Below are 22,121 nucleotides of genomic sequence, written 5' to 3' on the forward strand. Positions count from 1 at the left end.
GCGCCACGTATTCACAAGTATCCACCTTCTCATTTCCCTGTGTTACTCCCCTCTCCCCACCCACCTCAGTCTATCTTCTGGGTTAGCATTAATCTTATATACAGCCTCAATTAAAATGAAATTAGGGAACAGTGATAGTTCTAATGTCTTTTTAAAGCACGAGAAAAATCATTGATTCTACATATAAAAGTCTCAAGTTCAAATTTGTTTAAAAAAAAAAAAAAAAAAAAAAAAGCTGTTTTTAAGCCACTTTGGCATTTAGTCATTGCCAAGGCATGGCTGAACCAATGGAGGATGGGAGGAAAGAAAGGAAATCCATTGGAGAAGTTAAACGTTACAAAAATAACTTTTTTCCTTTTTTCTTTTTTTCCTGGAAAACAAAAAAAAAAAAGCAGCAGGATGCCCACTTGCTATTGCTAACTGAAGCATGGAAAGAAGGTATAGATCAGCTGTCTTTGATCCTTGAACATTTGAAACAAATTCAGTGTAAAGCTGAACCAAGTTTACCACACAAACAGCGGTGGCAGATTTATTTCACTTGAGATACAAATGCATGTCCACATGACAGGCATAATCTGACCATGAGAGGTGGAAGAAATGTTTCTATAGTAAGCGCAGGGAAATAGGGCAAGAGAAGGCTGGCGTGGTTAAACATTCTGGATTCAGAAATGCACAGTGCCCCACACGTGCCCCTGCACATAGGCTGCACATAAGTCTGCACTCCCTATATGCAAATATGGCATCTTTCAGCAAGATGATCCAGAATTAGAAAGTTCTGGTGGCCCACTTCTTTAAACTGTTAAGTTTATTCTTTTATGCCGTTATTCTTCTTCACTTTCGTTTTCTGGTTCCAAATCAGAATCACCATTAACTTCCTTTTCAATAGTCATGTCTTGTTCATCTGATTGCTCCTCTTTCTCTTCATCTTCATCCCAGTTTTCCTGGAGGGTTGAACAAAACAGGAATGTTTGAATCTTTGACATTAACACAACTTCTGTGACAAATGACTGGGAGAAGATTCAATCCAACTCCACTTACATCTGAGTCTCTATCCGCAATCATCTCATCATCTGAACCTTCCTCCTCTGAGGATTCTGCAAAAGAAAACAATCCCTCAGTCTGGACAACAGACTTGAATACGTTCAAACAAAGCTCAAATCCATATGCTGCTAAACCTCCACTAAACTGTGCTATTTAAATTCCAAAACTCATTCCATATGAAGACTAGGTTGACCAACAAATTAAGAACTAGTCACTTTGCTAAGATTATACAGTATACAATTGTAGTAGAAACTGCAGGCCCAAATGAAGTATACATGCACACACTGCTGTGAAGTCTCACTGACTCAAATGTAGCAGCTCCTTGACTGCATCTACCTCCGCATAAGGGCAGTTAGCACTAGAAATCTGATGTCATCAGTTAAGTACTTCAAGATCTTTCAATTAATTGATTCGTTAACTTGTGACTCAGGAATCACAGAATCACCAAGGCTGGAAAAGACCTCCTCCAAGATCATCCAGTCCAGCTGTCCACCTATCGCCAATACTTCCCACTAAACCATCGTCTCAGTACAACATACACACATTTTTCAACACCTCCAGGGTCGCTGACCGTACCCCCTCCTTGAGCCCATTCCAGTGCCTGACAACTCTTTTAGAGAACAAATGTTTCTTAACATCCAATCTAAAGTCTCCCCTGGTGCAACTTGAGGCCATTCCCTTTTGTCCTATCACTGCTACATGGGAGATGAGGCCAACCACCACTGCGCCACAACCTCCCTTCAGACAGTTGTAGAGAGCAGTTAAGATCTCCCCTGAGCCTCCTCTTCTAAATAATAATTAAATAACCCCAGATCCATCAGCCACTCCCCATAAAACTTGCGCTCCAGACCCTCCACAGCTTTGCTGCCCTTTTAACAACCTTTTCCTCTTCCACCAAGCGGGTCACTTGATCATAGGAGATGAGGTTGGTCAAGCAGAACCTGCCTTTCGTGAATCCATGCTGGCTAGGCCTGATACTCCAGATTTTCCACAGATGCTGTGTAATCATTCTCACAACGATCTGTTCCATAACCTTCCCTGGCACTGAGGTTAGGCTGACAGGCCTGTAGCTCCCCAGAACCTCGTTACAACCATTCCTGCAGATAGGAGTCATGCTGGCAAGCCTCCAATCCTCTGGGAACTCTCCAGTTATCAGGAACGCCGAAAGATGATGGAAAGTGGCTTGGCTGTCACCTCTACTAGCTCCCTCAGCAACCTCAGGTAGATCCCATCTGATCCACAGACTCGTGGCAGTTCAGGTGGAGTAGTAAATCTCTGACTGTTTCCATCTGAATCGTGGGGGGGTTTATTCTCCTCCCCATCCAAGACTTCCAGGTCAGGAGGTAGAGTTCCCTGACGAGAACTGGTCTGACTACTAAAGACAGATGCAAAGAAGGCACTGAGAACCTCAGCCTTTGTCAAATTCCCTGCCACATCAGTAAAGGATGGAGATTCTCCTTAGCCCTCCTCTTACTGTTAATAGATATTTGTTAAGAAGTTTTCTGTTCTTTTTTTTACCTCAACGGCCAAGTTGAGTTCAAGTTGGGCTTTTGCCTTTCTAATGTTCTCCCTGCACACTCTAACAACTTCTTTGTACTCCCCGAGCTGGCTGTCCATTCTTCCACAGGAGGCAGATTTTTTTTTTCTCCTGGAGCCTCAGGAAAAGCTCCCTGGTCATCCATGCTGGTCATCTTCCCCATTGTCTCATCTTGTGGCACAGGGGGACAGCTTGCTCCTATGCCTTTAAGACTTCCTTCTTGAGGAGAGATCAGACTTCTGGGACCTTTTTACCCTTCCGTACTGAATCCCAAGGGAAGACCCTACCAGGGTCCTAAACAGTTCAAAGTTTGCCCTCCAGAAGTCCGAGGTTTTGCTGGCCTCCCTTCTGACTTCACCAAAAAATAGAAGGGAAGGAAACCAAAGGAGGGGAAGAAAGACAAAATGAACTGTAAGATGCCTACATGATTAATCACTCACTTGCCTGCCATATATTTCCCACAAAACCTCCCTGCTTGGAGACTGTCCACTACCAATATCACAGTAGCAAGATGAACAGCCACCACCTGTGAGCTGTCACAGAAGTTCTGGAGTTGAGCTTCATCTAGCATACAGCACTTACCATCCTCATATACCAGCTTTGCAGTCCGATTAATCTCCATCACATCCTGAACTGTTTCCGATGCTGCAACCTGAACAGAATTTGCAGATTAGCCTTACATGGAACCACATATTCCCCAAACTTGAAGTCACTACGACTCTCAACAACATAAATGAAATCTACACAGAGGTTAACATGCATTCATTTATTACTGTAGTTTAACAGCCGCATAAATAGGAAGGACAAAGTAAAATTTCAGAGGCATTTGCTTCAAAGCAGCCCAATACCTCCCATTTATTCCCATTTAAAATGCTATGAGTTAATACACTCATCTGGCAGGACAGACTGTGCAACACTTTCTGTGAGCATGGACTGACCAGACAGTCAGCTGCAGTGCTTTGAGTATTACCACTATAGCCGTACAGCAGCTGCACTGAGCTCCTGATGACAGGTCCCATTGGATGCTCTCACAACAGAAGGCTAAGCCTGCAAATAACACTTCTACATATCCTGTGTTCTTCAGCTGAACTTACCTGGGTGACAAGAAGGAAGAGCCTTCCATGTAGACGGGAAAGCTTCTGCAGAGTTTTTACTCTGCTCTCCATTAACTGGTATAGCATTCCCAGCTGAGGAATGAGGTCTGGCAACTTAGGAGAAAAAATGGATGAATTAAAACAAAGCTGTTACCCAATACATAACCTGTATCTTACTTTTGTATTTTTAAACTATCCTTACGCATTTGGGACAAACAATCCTTGCTGACATCACTGTGGTCAGAAGGAGTTGCTGAGGATTCACAGAAATCACCTGCAACCCAACCAGTTAATACACAGGCTTGTCTAGAACCATAACCCCTTCTACTTACACTACTTTTTCCTTCCACATTCCCTAACAGCACATTTAGAAGGACTACTTGGAAAGCAGTGTGAATGGAAACTGAATACATTCCAGTACACAAACCCAGTACTAGCAATGCATACAAGTTTTGACACAACTGTAACGAAAGGGAGATCCCCAGGAATATAAAAGACTAACAGTGTCACAATACATTTGTTTGTTTTGTAAACTGAGCTAGAGTGCATTATCCAGGGAAGGCTGGATTTCCACCCAGAAGCTACTACATTGCCTGCTACTCCATCAACTTTGTCATACCTTTACCCTATATATCCAGTCATACTCAGTACAGAAATTTAGTTCTGTGTTAATGACAACAGCTAGATCATGTTTGACAATTATTTGGCTCTTTCCCACGACATAACTGGTTTGGGTTTGACTTTGGGATGCTATTATTATGTTTATCTTGGTCATCCATGACAATTTGTAACAAATATCCATCAATTCAGCAAAACGGTGAAGTACAACCCTCTGTACATTGGTTTGAGCATGTACCATACCATGGTACATACTCTCATACCATGCACAGCAAGAGACAGATTCCTGAAGGAAGAATATATGTACATTTAAGCACTTAAGTCTAGTTTCAGCCATATGCATTAACTTTAATGCAAAATACTTACCGTGGAAAGGTAGGATGCATGCAGAGTAAAAACAAACTTCAGCCATCGAACCATTTGTGAGGCACTGCAAATGATATCGTAGATATTGAGATGTTGGCTGACAACACACATTTCACTTTCTAGTTGCTAAGCTGTTCTACAAGAAGTGCTTGACTTTCATTACATAAAAAGAAAAACGCAGTAGGAAATAAAATAATTTGGCTATCTAGATGAGATACCCAAGTAAGAGATACTTACTGGGAAAAGAACTGACATTTAAGAGAAAGATGAAAACTACACATGCTCAGGGATCTGTTTCCCATGGTTTTTCATTGGAGATTTCAATGAAGATCAAACTAATGCTACTTCTTTCTTCTTCTACAATTTTACTTTTTTGTTGTTGTTTTTTTTAAATCCAGTTACAGACATCTAGTCACAGCAAAGCTATTGCTGTAGCAATATAGCAGGATTGGCAGGTGCAGGAAGAGCTGTGTGTTCTTCTTAAATACAAGCTACACATCTTAAAGTGATCTGAGTTGACACACTGATCATGTCTGAGCTGTCTGCTACTTCAGATACACGCTCACTTCAAGTATCCCTTCCCCTTTTTAATTTCACTTATGTCAGCACAAAACAGCACAGTCTTAATAAAGGTTCACCTTTGCACCCACAATCAGGTTACCTCAGGATTCTATTAACATAACTGTTCATTACAATTACTATGGAAGCTTCACAGGGAAGCACAGGCCATAAAACACAGAATAGACTTTCAGATAAGTTGAACTGTGGGCAACTCGCTTCTTACCTGTATGGGTTGCCTTGCAATCTCTTTGTAAGCTAGAGGAACAAGAACAGTAACAATTAAAAGCAAGAAATGCATAATGAGCTTAAAGCTCATCCACATGACAGCCCAATATTTGGGTAGAAAGACTAGTGCCACAAGAATAGATTTTGAGGCCAGCAGATTAAAGTACAAGAGAAATATAACCGTGACTAGCACTGCTATTTCCCAATTTCAAATTATCAGCTACTTTAATAATATTAAATAAGTAACGTGTTGTTGGTTGGTTTTATTTTTCTGCCACAGACTGAACAAGCTTTAGCTTAACCTCTTCCTTTTTTCCTGCTTACTCATTTAAGATAGCACCACATGACCTATGGCTTTTCCTAGCTTTGACAATGGCACTTTGTCCTTTGGTTAAGCTTCAGCCAGATGAGGTAAGAGTAAGACAGAAATAAACTACAAATAAGTTCAGTATTATAAAACTACTAAATCAATATCATTTGACTTGATTTATTCATTGAAATTGAGAGACCCATCCATAATTTTCCCCAGCTAAAAGGCAAGCCAAATGTGGTTTGTATGATAGGTACATGAAATGCAATCTCTCCTACCTCATGCAGCAGTGGAATGACAGCGTGTATAGGCATTCTGGCTACTGTGTTCTTTATTAAAGTTTCCTTTCTTGTGGAAAGCACTTTCTGTTAAAATGGAAAAATAAATCAGATGATCATTCAGCTTTAACACATGTGGGAACAAAAATGAAAAATTCCTGGGTTTAAACCTCTTTTTCTACTGCGCTACCTCTATATGCTCAGATGAGGGTAACGTATAAAATAAAATTTACAATGCAAAGGAGTTCCATTTTTCAAGTCAGCTACAATTAACAGAATAAACACTTGATTAACCTGTCTAAAACAGTCAGCCATTGCCCCTAGTCCACCCATCTCATGTTAGAAACAAAGTATAACAGCCATATTAACAAGAACTTCCCTTGCTATTTTTCTATTCCCATGCTTCACTTCTGTAAATACAATGCCTTTCACCTGCACTGGTGACAAGTAATTTCTACTCAGTGACAAATCCTTAAGAGATTTCCTTTTCCTGCCCCAGAAGTATAAAATCCTCCTAATCCAAGTGCAGCAACAAGCTTTTCAGGTCAAACTGTGGTCATAGATGCATTTTTCAAACACCTACTTGGAAACTGTACCCTCTGGACTGAGCACAGATTGTTCTCTAGCTGAAACTAAAAGGGAGATGGTTGCACTAGTAACATGACTTGTAAGATATTTGAACTTTCACACAAACTTACCATAAACATAATTGCTACAAAGTTCATGTGATGTCTCAGAAAAAGTAGCTAGCATTAAAATACCACTACCACCATTCATAATACCTGTGCCTTATCAGCACATCAGCAAAAAGCAGCCAGGAGTAACAACAGGACCTCGACTGCTCAGCTTCCACAGCAGCTCCCCACAAATCTCAACAAATAGTTTAAACAGCATACGGTGATCCTGCAACACTTACATTCAAGATGTCTTCGTCGTTGCTTTCCAAGCCCTGAACCAAAAGCACTGCAAAGCTATCTGTTTGTGGAAGGCCACCTGGAGTTTTTACTTTGCTCACATCAATATCCAACGCCCCTAGGCGTTCCTCAATGCTGTCCTGCAAAGAAATAAGAACAGTGTTTCATGGCCATTTCTTAGAAATAACAGCTGAAAGTAAAGTAGCTAATATATACCATTCCCTCCTATCCTGATGGAAAATACCATACTGAGAGGATAGCTGGAAAAAGAGAAGATGAAATTTTAACTAAGAAGCAGTAATGTGTCTTAGCACAGAGAGACAGGCAAGTGTGTAACAAAGTTCTGCAGTAACAGGCAGATTTGTGGGCAATGTAGTCAGGGCTTCAGTGAGAGTAAGGTTTTGACCAAAGGGAAACCCATTTCCTACAAGACAGTGTGATTCACTTTGCCCTCATGCAAACAACAAAGGCAAACAACTCAAGTTCAAATATACCTAAAGAAGCTGCAATGATCATTTATGGTTGCTTTTCAAATGACTGGTGGGTTTCAATGAGGAAGCACTTTACCTCTGTCTCTCCTGGTTTCCTTTTGCTTTTCTTTTTCTCCTTTCCTGAGGACGGAGTTTTAACAGCTGCACTGTGCCCTGGAATGCCAGGCACTAGAACTTTGGTGTCCGAGTTCACAACTGGTGTCTTTACCTGGTGGAAAGACAGAAACACATCAGAATGAATTGCTAATAACTCAATCTTCCTTCCAGTTTTAAATACTGATTTTATTTCGAGATCCTCACATATGTTAAAAGCAGCCTGCCACAACCTATTGGGAAATGCTACATGCTACTTCCAGAACACTTCTTTCATAACAGCAGTTCAGTGTCCTTTTGAAGTACCCACCCAGCCCTGTGTACATTATGGGAGCCATGCTGAGTGCCCACTAAAGTGATACAAATACATATACTGCAGTGAGCATTGCAACTTCCAGATGATGTGCGTACAAGTCATATTTCACAAATAAAAAACTGATTTCATGGTTCAAGAACTTTACTGGAGAAAAATAATAAAATTAAAATACTACTCACTTCGCTCAATACACAAATCATCACTTTTCTCTCCACAAGGCATGCTCAGACAGCCAAGAGATATGAGTCTTCACTGGAATTCAGCAAAAAGCGAAACCAAGATGGAGATCATCACTGCATGCCAGGGAGCTCCCACATCTCTCACTGCATCTCAGCTCTGTTACCCTGCAGCTCCAGGACCGGGGAATTAGCACAAAGCTCCACCAGGCTGATGGAGCAGCAGAACTGGTAGCTAACCTGAGGGTTAGAAAACCAATGCTGTCTGCTCTCTATACCAATGTTGTCAGCTGTGACACGAGCTACAGGAAGGTAACCGAGCAAAGGCCTATCAGTGCACAAAGCAGCCAAGGGCTGTGGGTCTCTGAAACTACACTGCAGCTCTAAGCAGGTTCATTCAGAAATCCAAATTTATTTTAGAAGACAGCAGAGAATTCTAGAATTTTCTAAGTAAATCAAGAGATGCAAGACAATTGTATTTCAAACGAGCTCACCTTTGTTACAGCATCATCTGTTTTAAGCGCCAACACTTTCTGGACGTCCCTTATCAAACATATGTGGGATTCGTTGGTGTTCAAAGACTGGAAAGAGAGGAATAAAAACAGTGAACTGACAATGAATCACAGTGGTGATTCATCAAACTACTATGTTCATTAGAACAAACCAAAGGTACATACAAGAATAAGCTCCTTATCCTCCCCTAGAGTAGCAGTTGCTTTGCACATCTGCCTTTTGTTACCAGATCCCTGTGCTCTGCAGAGAAGCTCACACAGGCAAATTGAAAGTTTTAGAAAGTTTCATTGGCCTTATGTATTAACAGCTGAGACAGCATGAAACAGCCAGCAATAATGCCAAGTCACACTTCAGCTGAATGAGCAGAATGCACATCCCCTTTCTAAACAACACAAGGGCAGTAGTCATAACTCGCAGAGAAGGGAGAAAGAGTAAGTTCCATCTCACGCTGCAATTCCAAAAAAGTATGAAATCCAAAACCTTTCCAATATGTTTTACATACCACTTTCTCTATGATGGGCTGTAAGGTGTTTCCATACACAAGCAGCAGAGACTGTTTGTCTGTGCAAAATGCAGCTGCTAGAATAGGGACTGGTTTTGGCGTGGAGTCTCCATCATTTCCAGGCGTTGCTATCTGGATAGTACAGTTTGATGTTAAAGGTTTTTTGCAGTAGCTGAGGGAAAAGAAAAAAAAGGAAAGGAAAACAACAGCATGTTTAGCTTAAAGACTTCCATATCTTGCACAAGTATGCACTCTTCATTATCAAATCCTTAAAACTCCACTAGTTTACATCCTTTACAGATAGTTTCAATGAGATTAAATCAGGCAAAATCTTGGCTAAAGCAACAAAGCACAGCATAACCCCCAACAAATAAGCTCCCCTGCATTTCTTGAAACATGTCAAGTAACCCAAGACAAAGAGTCAGTTGGAATTCAATTTGTGAACAGATGAGTTCAAAGGCAGCAGCACAACAAAATGAGCTTTGCCTCCCAGAAATCAAAGACCTTGCCATATATACTCTCAGAAGGAATACCTCCTTACCCATTTAAGATGTGTTCAAATAAATGCAACTGCCCATCTCTGCAAACAACTGCTAACTTCACAGGCTGAAAGAAGTCACAATAGAAGATTCTGGTTAGACCAAACGACAGACATCCACAGGTATGAAACATCAAGAGACACCTGCAGGTTACAATTTGACTCTTTACAGCAACTACATTAGAGATACAACTAAATCCATACAATTAGATCAGACACACATCTCAGGAACACTTACAGCAGTTAGAAAACAAAAACATAATTCAAATCTGTGCTTTACTGTATCAATACTGAAATATTCAAACCTGAACAGCTTGGCTACTAGCTGACATGAGTATAAGCAGCAGTGTTCCAAAAATATAATACCCAAGGTGTCTAGATGCACTGAACTACACAGGCACTACACACTAAATACGTTCACAGGAAAGAAACTAAAACAGAGTACAAAGTGCAGTTAAATTCCAGGTGCACATCACAGAATATTCCCAGCTCCTACACATGCAGTGAAAGGGCACAAATGGAAACGTTGGGAGTTCTAGCATGAAATACTCTTTTTATAAAGGAATCTAAAGGCAGTTGGGGAAAAAAATGTTTTAAGTAACTACAGAAATGATTTGTGAACATTTCATATGCAGACACTTTTCGTAAGACAACTACTCTGAAACTTCTTGCTGAAAGAGACTTGAGGAATGTGCTCAGCTACATAAATTCATAAAGGCTAGTTAATTCCAAACACAGTTATACTACCATAGCCATCTGAGAATAGACAAAAAAACAGAGCCACGCTCAAATTGTATTTCAGAAAGAAATCTTCACTGGCTTTTACTACTGAAATCCAAGAAACATTTTGATTACTAAGTTGTTCCAAATAGGAAACAAATTATGTTTCTGCCATCACAAGCAAAATTTTTGAAGGAAACATGGAATTTGCACTTAGTAGCTATGACAATAATTGTTTCAAACTGCTAGCTACACAAGTGCACCTATAATATCCTCACACCACTGAACTTGCATTCAAATCTCATCTTTGCATAACAGACACCAAATACAAACAAATTTATTATTTTTTTTAATGCCCTAAAAGGAACTTGATGTGAAACTGTTGGACATATCTGGTTACAAACTACTGCTCCTACCTCTTCTTTGAGTTCTGACACGGTCAGGTCAATAAACGTTGGTTCATCTGTTACCGTGAAAGACATCACAGCATTCTTTTCTTTCCTATCTGATCTGATCTGCCTGGAGACACAAACAGCACACATTATTTAACAGGGCACAAACAGCATTCTCCACATCTGAAAAGCATCACAGTGTTATAGAGCCTACAAATCATGCTCTACTATTGTCACTATCATGGTACTGCACACCTCAGCCAAAAATACTGATGTCATAATTGCAGCTTTCAGCTTTAAAAGGTGTTCAAATTTCAAATGCAAAGTAGCCACTAAGCAGAATTCAGCAAAGAAGAAAACAAACTTCACAGCAAACACAAAGAACAAGAAGCATACCACGCACTGCATTCCTAGCATATGCTGGGAAGTCAAGTGGCAGCTACTGGAAACACGCTCAGACACAGCCAAGGAAATTTAGGTCTTCATTCAACAGTCAGTGAATTGAAACCACTACTTAAGAGATCATCACTGCATTTTTCCAGAGCGCCCCTTCTGCTTCATCAGAGTTCAGAACATAATTGTTCAGTCTATCCTCAGTAACAGTCGTAATCAAAGTTAAAAATTAAGAGAAGTTCACATACCAAACACTCAGTAACCGGTCATGTATAGCCCCAGACAAGAAATAAAGTCCTGTAATTCCATCAAAGGGCTTATTTTCATTCATAGGTCTCACTGTGGTAAACATTAATGATGACACTGATGTAGCATGGCCTGTGAAATGCTAAGAGAACGGGGGGGAAATTCAATTACTGCCATCATCAGCTATATGACAAAAACCAAAACATTAGTTAAGAAAGAATGTTAAGAAAGATCCAAAAATCAAGAGTATTTCAGTGTTTTTTCTGTTCCTCTAACTGGTGATCAGATTCCTTACATTCCTACATGTCTCAAAAATGTTTCCTGACACTTCATCTACTTATCAGAATTAAAAGATTAATGGGGAATCAAAGGCAAAATTACTGAAACTAAGCTCATGTGAAAGAAATCACACCTGCTTGTACTGCTGTTACTGTCAGAAAGCATGTCACACTTCACAACAAAACTAGATTTACAGTTTAATCCTCAACTTGAAGATGATCACACAGGTCTGATGACACACTAAAGCTGTTGAACAAAATGAAATAAAATAAATCAACGCTTCAATTTTTATTTTCACCGTGATTTTGGTCACTATAGGATGCAGGCACACACAGTAGTTGCCATGTGCCAGCAAGCCCATAGTAACACGTGTGCACACTCAGCTGACAGCAAACACCAGAAACCCAGATTTGCTGCTTCCTATCTGTTGTGATACAGTGGAACAGGACTGTATTTAAGGAACAGCCAAAACATGCTCAATTCCTTGTGTCCTAGCCCTGCCCAGAGAACAACATTTTTGTCCCTCTGCCTTCCAATTGCTTCCACAGCAATACTGATAACACCTGTTACACAGAGTTTAGCTAAGAGACCTGAAGGCTTTAAAGAGATACTGAGCACAAAGGTACAGGAGCTCTCACAAAAACACATCAGCAAGAACTGATAGTGCAGTGAACCGAGCTCCCCAGTAGAAAGGCTTCAGAAAGGGACACAGTGAAAGACAACAGCACCTATCCTTATGCTATGGGATCCAGAAAGGCTGCTGGCAGCATTCTCAGACACAGCCAAGGAATTCAACGTCCTCATTCAACTGTCAGGAAGTTGAAACCACAGTTGAAGGTATCATCACAGAAATAACTTCCAGCAGCCCCAAAGATGCCAGCTGTCTCCTTCCACCCTATCAAATTTTCAGATGTCCCATTAGGAAACACTAAATGCACAATGCCATTAATCAAGAAGAATATGTACATTATATATATTTTTTTTATTATTTATTTATTATTTTTTGATGTCTAGTTGCACAAAGTTACTTACTCTGTAGACTTCTTTGGTCTCCAGGTCCCACAGTTTTATAGTTCTACCGGCTGACAGCAGCATTTTTCCATCTGGACTGATGCACAAAGAGCTGACACTGCTGTTGTCACCTTTCCACTTGCTAGAATTTGGATGGAGACACAGAAAAGACATTCATTAGCATAACTTCAAAATGCATGACAACTCTGCTGGATAATCTAAGGCAAAACATACTTTAAAAAAAGGCTAAGTAGTCAAAAATTAGGTCAAAAATCATTCTGCTTCAGCTCCTCAATTTCAAATTAGTTTCCTCAAAAATAAAGAAATAATTAAGACTAGTTTTTGTTCGTTTTCCTTTGCTGTTGTTTAAAAAAAATACATATTTGCTTATCCTGTTCTCATTATCCCCCCCTCAAAGTTCTCTGCTACTCAACATCAGGCAAGAAGAGCCACACTGTTAAGACTTCTCTCGGAACCACGATCCACAAAGCTTCCATCAAGTTATTCAGAATGGACTTTGGAGTTTTAAGGCCTACCCAGTTCCTGGCACTCCTCCTAAGCCTGTCAGTGACACTGACAATAATAACCTTGACCTCAAAGGTTTAAGAACTCCACGGTTGAAAGCACTATCTAAGAAAAAGAAAGATGCTGGCACAGAAAGCTTGCGCCTGCCTAGAAAGAGTCTGAGTATTGCATATTTCTAAGGGGACAAAATTACACGGAAATCGTTAACACAAACCCTCTATACATAATAATCACGACCCAATCACCACCTTCTGATGGTGAACAGCCCCTTCCTAAATACTTCCTGAGACCTTTCTTATGCCAAGCAGCACCTCTTCTGTCTTCTACAAGTGAGCTCATTTGCACCATCACCTCTGCTAGATTCTGTAGAAGCTGCAAGTTTTACCAGCTACAAACTTGACAAGCAGTATTATACCTTACACAGAGTATAACAAAATTCTGTATTCTCTTCCAAAGTGTAAGTCAGGACTAAGAATTTCAGATCCATATCCATTTAATGTAGCAAACCCAAGAAATTATATTCAAATGTACAAGTAGATGGTCCTTAAGGTCCCTTCCAACCCAAGCCATTGCACGATTCTATGATTCCAATATCTTTTACCTCAGGCATGACTTGCAATACATGACTTCTGATGTGACTTCTGGTAAAAAGTCTGATATTACAATGTCAGCATACTTTTCATTTTTGCAGTCCAACAATAATTTTTCACTGCCATTTTCAAAATTAGAGATCACAATGCTTCTAACAGGCAGTTCATTCATCAAATCTAGGAGTACTTCTTGGCATTTTCCTAAGCAATTACTGCTTTCTAACTGAAAACAAGGACTGCCACAAAGTATCCTTACAGCCAAACTTTGAGCAGCTTGTAGGTGGTGTTCTCCTCAATTCAATGGAGAAGACTCACATAGGAGTAGGCACGTCCTGCTCACCAACACCTCGTTGGCTTGTCTAACCATGGGACTCTTCCAGCTACGAGGGCTGCTGAGGGGAGACAACATTCATCTTGCAAAGTGGGACAAGAGCAATTTTGTCCACAGGCTTGCTAACCTAGCAAAGAGGGAACTAACCTAGGATTGGTGTGAGACAAGAACAATAACCAGTCACAAAAGAAGCGGGGGGTATGCAGCAACGCAGAGGGAAACACCCAGGGTGAAGAGCAGTAAGAGCAGCTCTCACATTTCACAAGACAACAGCACGGCTGGGACCCATCTCAAGTGGTTGTGCATGAACACATGCTCTATGAGACACAAACAGCATGAGCTAGATATCCATGGGGAGCTTCGTAGTTTTGATCTTACTAGAGATCATAGAGAACCAGTGGGATAGTATGCAAGACAGGAATACTGTAGTTAATGGACTTTTAGGAAAGCTATTTAGTGAAGACACGTCAGGAAGGTGCAAGGAAGAGGTGGTTTTCTCTACACATAAAGGTGGCTTTGAGTGCATGGAGCTTTGCTTTGAAACACGCCAAGAGCCAGGGAAGAACTTACAGGTATGTATTAGAAGAGGCCAACAAGGATGATGTGCTGGGCATCTGCTACAGAGCAAGACAAACAGCAGAATTACAACTCTGGTCTTCATAAAAGCAGACTGCCACTTATTCAAGGAAATGATGGGCAATATTCCACCGGAGACTGCTATAAAGAGCAAAAGGTGCTCAGGAAAGCTGGTTGCTCTTCTAGGATAACCATCTTAAAGCACAAGAATGGCACACACCAACACGAAGAAAATCACCAGGTGTTGCCCTGGCATGCAGGAAAGCCAAAGTTCAGCTGGATGTTCAGAGCAGCAGGAAATACTAAGGCCAACAAAAAGGAGATCGAAAGGCACATCAGCAGCAGTAAGGTTAGGATTGAGAAATGTGTGGGCCCAGTGCTGAATGGTGTAAGGATCTGTTTGGGACACAGAAAAAGCCACACCACAGAAGAGCAAGGACTGCTCTCAGGCCTCCCACATTCCCAAACCCAGTGCCAGAATCAGAGGGAGCAGAATATTATCCATAAAAAAAATAAAAAAGATAATAATAATAAAGATAGGTAAAATCAGGGATCACAACAGCAAGTTGGTCACACATGCAGCCTCTAAGATGGAATGGGATGCACCAAAAATATTTAAGTCGGTGATGTTGCAAGACCACTCCATCATCCCTGATGAGTGCACTGCTCAGGAGAAATTTCTGTTGACTTGGAAAAATGACAAACCTATCTGCAAAAAGAATATAGGAAATGAGAGGCAATGTGTGATTATACACAGCAAATCCACCTAGTAAAGATTTCCAAATATACAAAGGTCAGAAAAGCAACTGGAAACAGCAATCACACTTAAAAAGAGAAAATCATCCCTAACCAACCTGCCTTTGATGATACACACTGTACACTATTTAAATTGAATTTAGCAGTGCTTCTGACAACATCTCACATTAGGCTATGTAAATCTAGTTTGTTTGCAAGGATACTAACTGAGTGGACTCCAAGGTAGGATAAGAACTGCGTGGAACACTGAGCTCAAACACCTGCAATCATTGCCATGAAATCCAGCTGATGGCCAGTTATTGGTGTCATTCCCCAAGGACATTCCAATTCCATTCAACCTCAGTGTTTGCTCAGGTCTTCATGAATGACCTTGAAAATATGACAGTATGCATCCACTAGCAAGTTCAGTGGCGTTAAGAAATTAGGGAGATCAGCTGATAAGTATGCTGGAGGGCAGAGCTGCTCATCTCAACAAGCTGGAGAAATAGGCAGTCAAATCTCCAAGATGAAAGGATTGGGTAAAGCATCTTCATGTGTGCCAGGAAAAAAAAAAAAATCTCATACAGGCTGGATTCAAATGGCCAGAAAACATATTAGCAACAAAGGAGGTGGAGATCCTTATAGACCACTTTAACATGAGTTAGCAGTGAGTACTTGCAGCCATGAGGTCAACTGCACACTGAGCTCTACTAGCTAGAACATGGCCAGCAGATCAAGGAAAATGATTCCCCTTTTCTGTGCAACATTTCTGAAACTACACCTGAGCACTGCATCCTGTTTGGAGAAGCTACTGATACACTGCAGTCAATCCAATGAAGGATCACCAAGAAAGTTTGGAGGCTGGAGTGTAAGGAGGAAAAGGTTATGGAAACAGGTTCCTTCACACCCAAGAAGAGAAGGCTAATGTGAGATCTTATCACCACCTCTTGCTATTTTGCATCAGGGTCTGAACATAAGGACACCTTTCCTTCCTAAGGAAATTGAGGAGGTTACTGGGAATGGTCTGTCTGCAGTGCCCAAACATCTTCAGCAAAATCTGTAAAATGGTGAAATAACACAATGGGGAAATTTTACAAAAAAAAAAAAAGTAACAACAGTAGAAGACAAGGGTCAAGGTGGCATCACATTCCAGACTTTCATTAAGTTAAGATAAACAGAATCACTAACAGAAGACTTAGTTTCCTAGAGCTTACAACGAAAGACTGACTGTACTGAAAAAGAAAGCAAATACCTACCCTAGACAATTCGTTAACTCAGCACTAAGTTTTGTTTGGCTCAACATAGTTTAGATGGCAGCAGCCTGCTCAGACAGCCAAGTGGAATTGTCCCCACTGCACATCAGTAGTGAGCGAAACCAATTGGGTATCATCACAGCTAGGCCCCTGGGGCTAAGTCAGGTGTGCACAGTAGATCTAAGTGGGATGAGGTGTTCCAGCATCTGCTTTCCCCACACTCCTAAGGATATTTCTAAGAACGTGGATTTTCAGTGTCTGAAAAGCAACTGGAAGCCCATATCTCACTAAGAGTTAGCATGGAGAAACTCACATCCCTCTTAGCAGCGAAGCATTGTATTTCGTCCCTCCAATACACAGAGGAAGAAATCCAACTATAAGATTTACTCTTTTATCCCTTACTCAAACCACTCTGAATTCCTTTAATGTAGTAATTAACTGCTAATTTAGTACAGCGAGTACAAAGCCTGCACAGCAGAGCGCAGCATTTCCAGCAGCACAGTGCTGACACCTGTAAAGGAGGAAATACACAAAAGCAAGCGACAACAAATCAGAGCAAGAGGATCACTCACCACTTTACTTTGCAGGTCTGTGTGTTCCATTCCACAATGTGTTTGTCTTCTGAACAGCTATACAAGCAGCAGTTGTCCTGATGCCACCTCACACAATTTATTCTATTGTCATGACCACCATCCTACAAAACATGAGAGGGTTACTTACGAATAAAGAGGTACTGCTACTGAATCTTCCCCACATCAACAATGAGAACAAAGTGCTCTTTCAAGAAATGAATCCAAATCACAGATACCTCAAAGGGGAGTGCATAGCATGCAACTTGTTTTGTGCTTTTTACAACCAGTACACATATAGAGCTGCAAGTTAAAGATACTTCATATTTTCACCTGTGCATGTATTCGTTATTGTTCTGCTACTTCAGTTAACAAAAAGTTGTCCTGCACTACTGACAAACACAGCCAAAGCTGCTGAGCAGTAGCACAGTTAGCACAGGTGTCTTGATAACAGATATCTAAGTGCCTGCTTGCTGAAGTCCAATCAGGATGTACAGAGGAGTCCATCAAAGAGTACCACAGCTTAACCAAGAGCTGATGAATACTTCAATCCTGCCCTCTCCTCCTGTAGCCCTAGAGAGGCACAGGGGACGATATGCCCAGGGAGAACTTAATTGTTCACTTAAACATTTCATCATTATGAACACATTTGATGTAAAACAAATCCACACACAATGTTAGGATACTGCCAAACCAAGAGGTCTCATATTGCCAACAGCAGTACCACTCAAAGATTCCCAAGAATCTAAATTATTGCAATTCTATTCATGTATGCAGTCATTAAGAGGAAAAGATCTGATTAACTAGGTCAGTTTAGCCCATTTTTAAGCAACAGAAAGAACAGCATAAGCTGACTGAAACTACCATTATTTGGCAGCATGTGACAATGAGTGTGTAACTTACTAGCTTGCTCTGTAATTCTCCTTTTACTGTGCTGTACAACAAAATGCTACCAACTGCTGTGCCAATAGCCAGGATGTCTAACTGCTTGTCCACTCCTGTAGCTTCAGACTTCCGTTTTTTCCTCTGGGGGCCATCCTGCAAAAGAGAGAATAAAAAAAAAGGAATTAATTAGTTTGACCTGTTATTCTTAAGTGCTAAAGCAGGGGGAAGAAACCTCCAAGTCTGAGATCCAGTCAGCCAGCACAAATTCTGCTAAGACACAAGATGTAGACGTGGCAATTTAGAGGTTCATCTTATACCTCCACGTTCAAGGTAGCAAAGTTGCTGAGTCTCTTGGAAATGCTCAATAGAGGCCATTTTGCTAACTTAGTGACCACACATGGAGGGGAAAACATTTGTTTTTCAGAGTTCATTTCCCAGAGGCAGAGGTAAAGATTAAACATGACCAAATTACTTCATTCCCAGAACAGAAACGTATGTTAAGTTTTATCAGGAATCATCAGTTTACCATCAGTCTTGCAATACTAAGTAACCACAATGCCTCTTAAACCAGGAATTGAAACTATGCCATCTATCCTAGTCCTGGAGTCCATTACTAGGAGTCTTCCTACAGCCTATCAGGCAATTCTCAAGTCTACACCCTCGTGCTTCGCAAGGGATACCAACTACTTCAATAAAGAATTTCATCTTGCTTAACCAAATGCATGCAAAACTTGAGTAAAAAAAAAGGCAGAAGAAACAGCTGTGTTTATTGTGACTGGGTAAACCCAAGTAATTAATCACTAAAATAAAATGGCTAATTCAGGTTGGATATTAGGAAACAGTTCTTCTCCAAAAGAGCGGTTAGGCACTGGCACAGTCACCATCCCTGGAGGTGTTCAAGAACCACGGAGATGTGGCACTGAGAGACACAGTCAGTGGGCATGGTGGGGGTGGGCATGATGATCTTAGGGGACCTTTCCAACCTTACTGATTCTATGATTCTCATCTGTCATATGGTATACATCATATAACATACATAATTTCTACAGCTCCAGAGATATAATGGCTACCAGACTTTGGGGGTTTTCAGCAAATTAAAAACTTTAACAGCACAGGGTAAACAGTCTCAAAACTAGTTTGAAGAAGTAGAGCCTTCTTTTCCTATATATTTAACATACACACTTCCCCACCCCCAAGGAAAATGGTTTCATTCAAAGCCAATAAATGCAAATATGCTGCATTGCTTGTTAAAAACAGCAGTGGGCTCTAGAGAAAAGTAAGGACGTTGGCTTTTGCAAGGATTTGTTTAGGCTTCACCTTCCCTGGGAAAGAAAAGTGTTTACAAAAAAAGAAATGAAAACATAAGTGCTGAGAAATCCCCACAGTTACAAAGCACAACTAATTAATCAACCAGGTTTTAAGATAATATAAGGAGACTCACGCACTGAATAAACTCATTAAATTTCTGGCAGCAGTGCCAACTCAGCCACCTCAAAACAGTTGTTAGAAATGCAAAGACAGGGACCACATTGCCACTGGAGACATAAGCACAGCTTATATGTTTCCAGAGACTTTTTAAAATCTGTATATCTAGTTCTATTAATTATCGCTCCCAATCAATACTGGGAACCAAAACCACAATTAAGAGCAGATTTTGTTCTTGTCCCCTGAATAAAGCTTTAATTAAAGCTCATTCAATCTCCATATGGTTCATTATGACTGATTTCCCTTAAAGCAGCAAACCAAAGGCATCACTGAGCATCACAAGGTCCTGCTGAGGTCCGCAGCACTACCAGTGTCGTGAAGAAAGTAGGGGTAGTGAAGTTTTCTCCAATTACTTTTCTTACATCCATTCCTTTAGTGAACAGTCTTCATCAGCACTATTCATGGGGTGTTCTGTCTTGAAAGAAGCATCGATGAAAAATTCAGACCTATTCATGCTGGAAGGGACTCCAAAAAAGCACCTAGCTCTCATGGAGAGGACAGAGCAGCTCAAGTGTATCAAGCATCAGCCTCTTTTGAACATTTTCAGATTTATGGAAACACAAACTTGCTTTAAAATACTCAAAAAGCTTAGCTTTAACTAGCAGAGATACTTAGAAAAAGTCATTTGCAAATGAGAATTTCTGTAACATTCTTTCTTGTCTAGGGCAGCTGCTGAGAACGAGACTTTTCTTCTAATTAACAGAAATCTCATTTCTCTTGCTAACATGTTAAGTAAAGCTTCAGGGTTTTAAGAAACCCTGAAGAGCCTTAAGAGCTGAAGATGACAGAACAGCTGCAACTTACTAGGAAGGAGATGGAAGAAACTACTTTGAAAGTCAGTGGTCCATACGCTCTTGCAAAAGACACCACTTGGTGGGAAGGGAGGTGGTGAACAGGACAAGCAGGAAGCACTAACGCTGCAAAAGCACGTGTGCAGAGAGCATGCCAATAAGTCACCACTGCATCAGCAATTCCAGGGCCTGGAGTTCAACACTGCACTCCTCATGCTCCCCTCTAAACACCTGGCCTTCATTAACACAGAAGCAGTCCAAAGCGCAGTCGAGATGTAACCTGACAAAACACCAGGCACCTACTGTCATGGTTTTACTCCTGCACACCAGGTACTACTGCTACCTGGAGACATCACATTTCAGCAAAAAAGAATAAGAACTAAACAATGCCATAGGAAAAAAATGGAGGAAGCCAAAGCTTGCCTGATGAAATCCTTTTTGCATACAACCCTAAAAACAGCTATATTGGAGCATCTGTAGTCTTTAGGGGTGGCTGTCTAAAATGGCCCTAATGTTTAAGCACCACTCAAAACCTCCTGTGCTTGACCTAAGGCAGCATGGTACGCCAAGCTTTGAAGCTGCACTGCACACAGCAGAGGTTAGCATCAGTTTCAGTTTCTGTTAACCTGTTCAGCCTTCCCATTAATGTATGCATCTTCTTTTCTTCCAAGCTGAATTAAAAACGAGCAATGAAGAGGCCAATCTGAAATTAATTCTTTCTTCCACTTTATATAGCTCATGGATTAAGCTGCTCAAGTAACAAAAATGGGGCAACACAGCCTTCCTTTGGGTGGGTAATCTGAGTGCACGGAGCATTTCAAGATACCTGTTGCAGTATTTATAAAAAGCTTTTACCAAAACACATTTAACTCGTTGCTTCTTAGGGCAAACCGGGTGTATTGCACAAATCCATTCAAGAGAAGCATCTTGCTCAGGAAGTCGTTTGTTACAGTGAGCAAAGTAAGGACTACCTCGATATAAACGAGCCGAAAAAGTGATTTAAGGCGTGCACTACAGAGGCTTTCAGCTGGAGCGTCCCAGTGAGCTTAGCCAGAAGGCGGAGATCCCCCGAGGTGCTTGGAGCTGCTGAGCGCAGAGCACGAGGCGCGGGGTCCTGAGGAGGGGAGAGCCGGGCTGCGTGCCACATACTGGGCTGCTTCAGGGCGCGCTGCTTCCACACAGGGAACGCGAAAAGCAAACGGGTTTCGCCATCAGCACTTTGGCTGAGAACACCTTTAGTTAATTTAGAAGAGAAAATTAAAAAAAAAGAGAAGGATGCGCCGCGCTCCCCGCCACCAAGTGGGCTTTCCGTCCCGAGCAGCGGCCCCACACGTGGCGCGGGCCAGCCCGGTCCCGTTGGCGCTGCCGGGCCTCGCCGCATGGCGCCGGGAGGGCGGGGTGAAGCGGCGCGGCCGCACCTCGAGGCCGCGCGGGGTACGAGCGCTCCTCCCGCGGATCCCTTCCCCCCGATCCGCCCGTACCTTGTCGGGGGGCGGCCGTCCCCCCGGCGGGGCCCAGGCCAGGCAGGTGCAGGCGGCGCTGAGGTGCGCGGAGGGCACGTACTCGTGCTGTAGGCGGCTGCTCGCCGCGTCCCACACGCGGAGCCTCCCATCCGAGCCGGAGACGGCGAGAAAACGGCGGTCGTGAGGCGAGAAGGCCAAGGGGGGCCGTGCCGCCACCTCCCCGCCGCACGCCGCCGCCATGGCGCTCCCAGCTCGGCCCTCCGCGCCTGCGCAGCTCCGGCCGCGTGCTCGCTCCGCGCGCGTG

The 22,121-nt window shown here is 41.8% G+C and overlaps 1 protein-coding gene and 4 non-coding genes across 5 annotated transcripts; all 5 read right to left on the bottom strand.

Annotated features, from left to right (window-relative positions):
• Positions 1–210: 210 nt before the first annotated feature.
• WDR43 (WD repeat domain 43) lies at positions 211–22,101 on the bottom strand. Its single transcript, XM_048937104.1, has 18 exons — positions 21,836–22,101; positions 18,097–18,231; positions 17,197–17,318; positions 12,636–12,756; positions 11,327–11,466; positions 10,710–10,812; positions 9,577–9,641; positions 9,036–9,207; positions 8,515–8,601; positions 7,512–7,643; positions 6,947–7,084; positions 6,031–6,117; positions 5,441–5,472; positions 4,657–4,720; positions 3,673–3,786; positions 3,161–3,230; positions 1,039–1,094; positions 211–941 (listed from the first exon to the last, which is right to left on the bottom strand). Exons 1-18 carry the CDS (start codon positions 22,055–22,057, stop codon positions 822–824), a joined length of 1,980 nt encoding a protein of 659 aa, XP_048793061.1. The 5' UTR covers positions 22,058–22,101; the 3' UTR covers positions 211–821.
• Positions 8,065–8,143, bottom strand: LOC125690251 (small nucleolar RNA SNORD53/SNORD92). Its single transcript, XR_007375575.1, has one exon. It is a non-coding gene; the product is annotated as a small nucleolar RNA SNORD53/SNORD92 (small nucleolar RNA).
• On the bottom strand, positions 11,136–11,219 carry LOC125690253 (small nucleolar RNA SNORD53/SNORD92). Its single transcript, XR_007375577.1, has one exon. It is a non-coding gene; the product is annotated as a small nucleolar RNA SNORD53/SNORD92 (small nucleolar RNA).
• Positions 12,372–12,455, bottom strand: LOC125690254 (small nucleolar RNA SNORD53/SNORD92). The gene has a single exon (XR_007375578.1). It is a non-coding gene; the product is annotated as a small nucleolar RNA SNORD53/SNORD92 (small nucleolar RNA).
• LOC125690252 (small nucleolar RNA SNORD53/SNORD92) lies at positions 16,693–16,769 on the bottom strand. The gene has a single exon (XR_007375576.1). It is a non-coding gene; the product is annotated as a small nucleolar RNA SNORD53/SNORD92 (small nucleolar RNA).
• Positions 22,102–22,121: the final 20 nt, after the last annotated feature.

This window comes from Lagopus muta, chromosome 2 (assembly GCF_023343835.1).
Source record: "Lagopus muta isolate bLagMut1 chromosome 2, bLagMut1 primary, whole genome shotgun sequence".
Lineage (NCBI taxonomy): Eukaryota > Metazoa > Chordata > Aves > Galliformes > Phasianidae > Lagopus > Lagopus muta.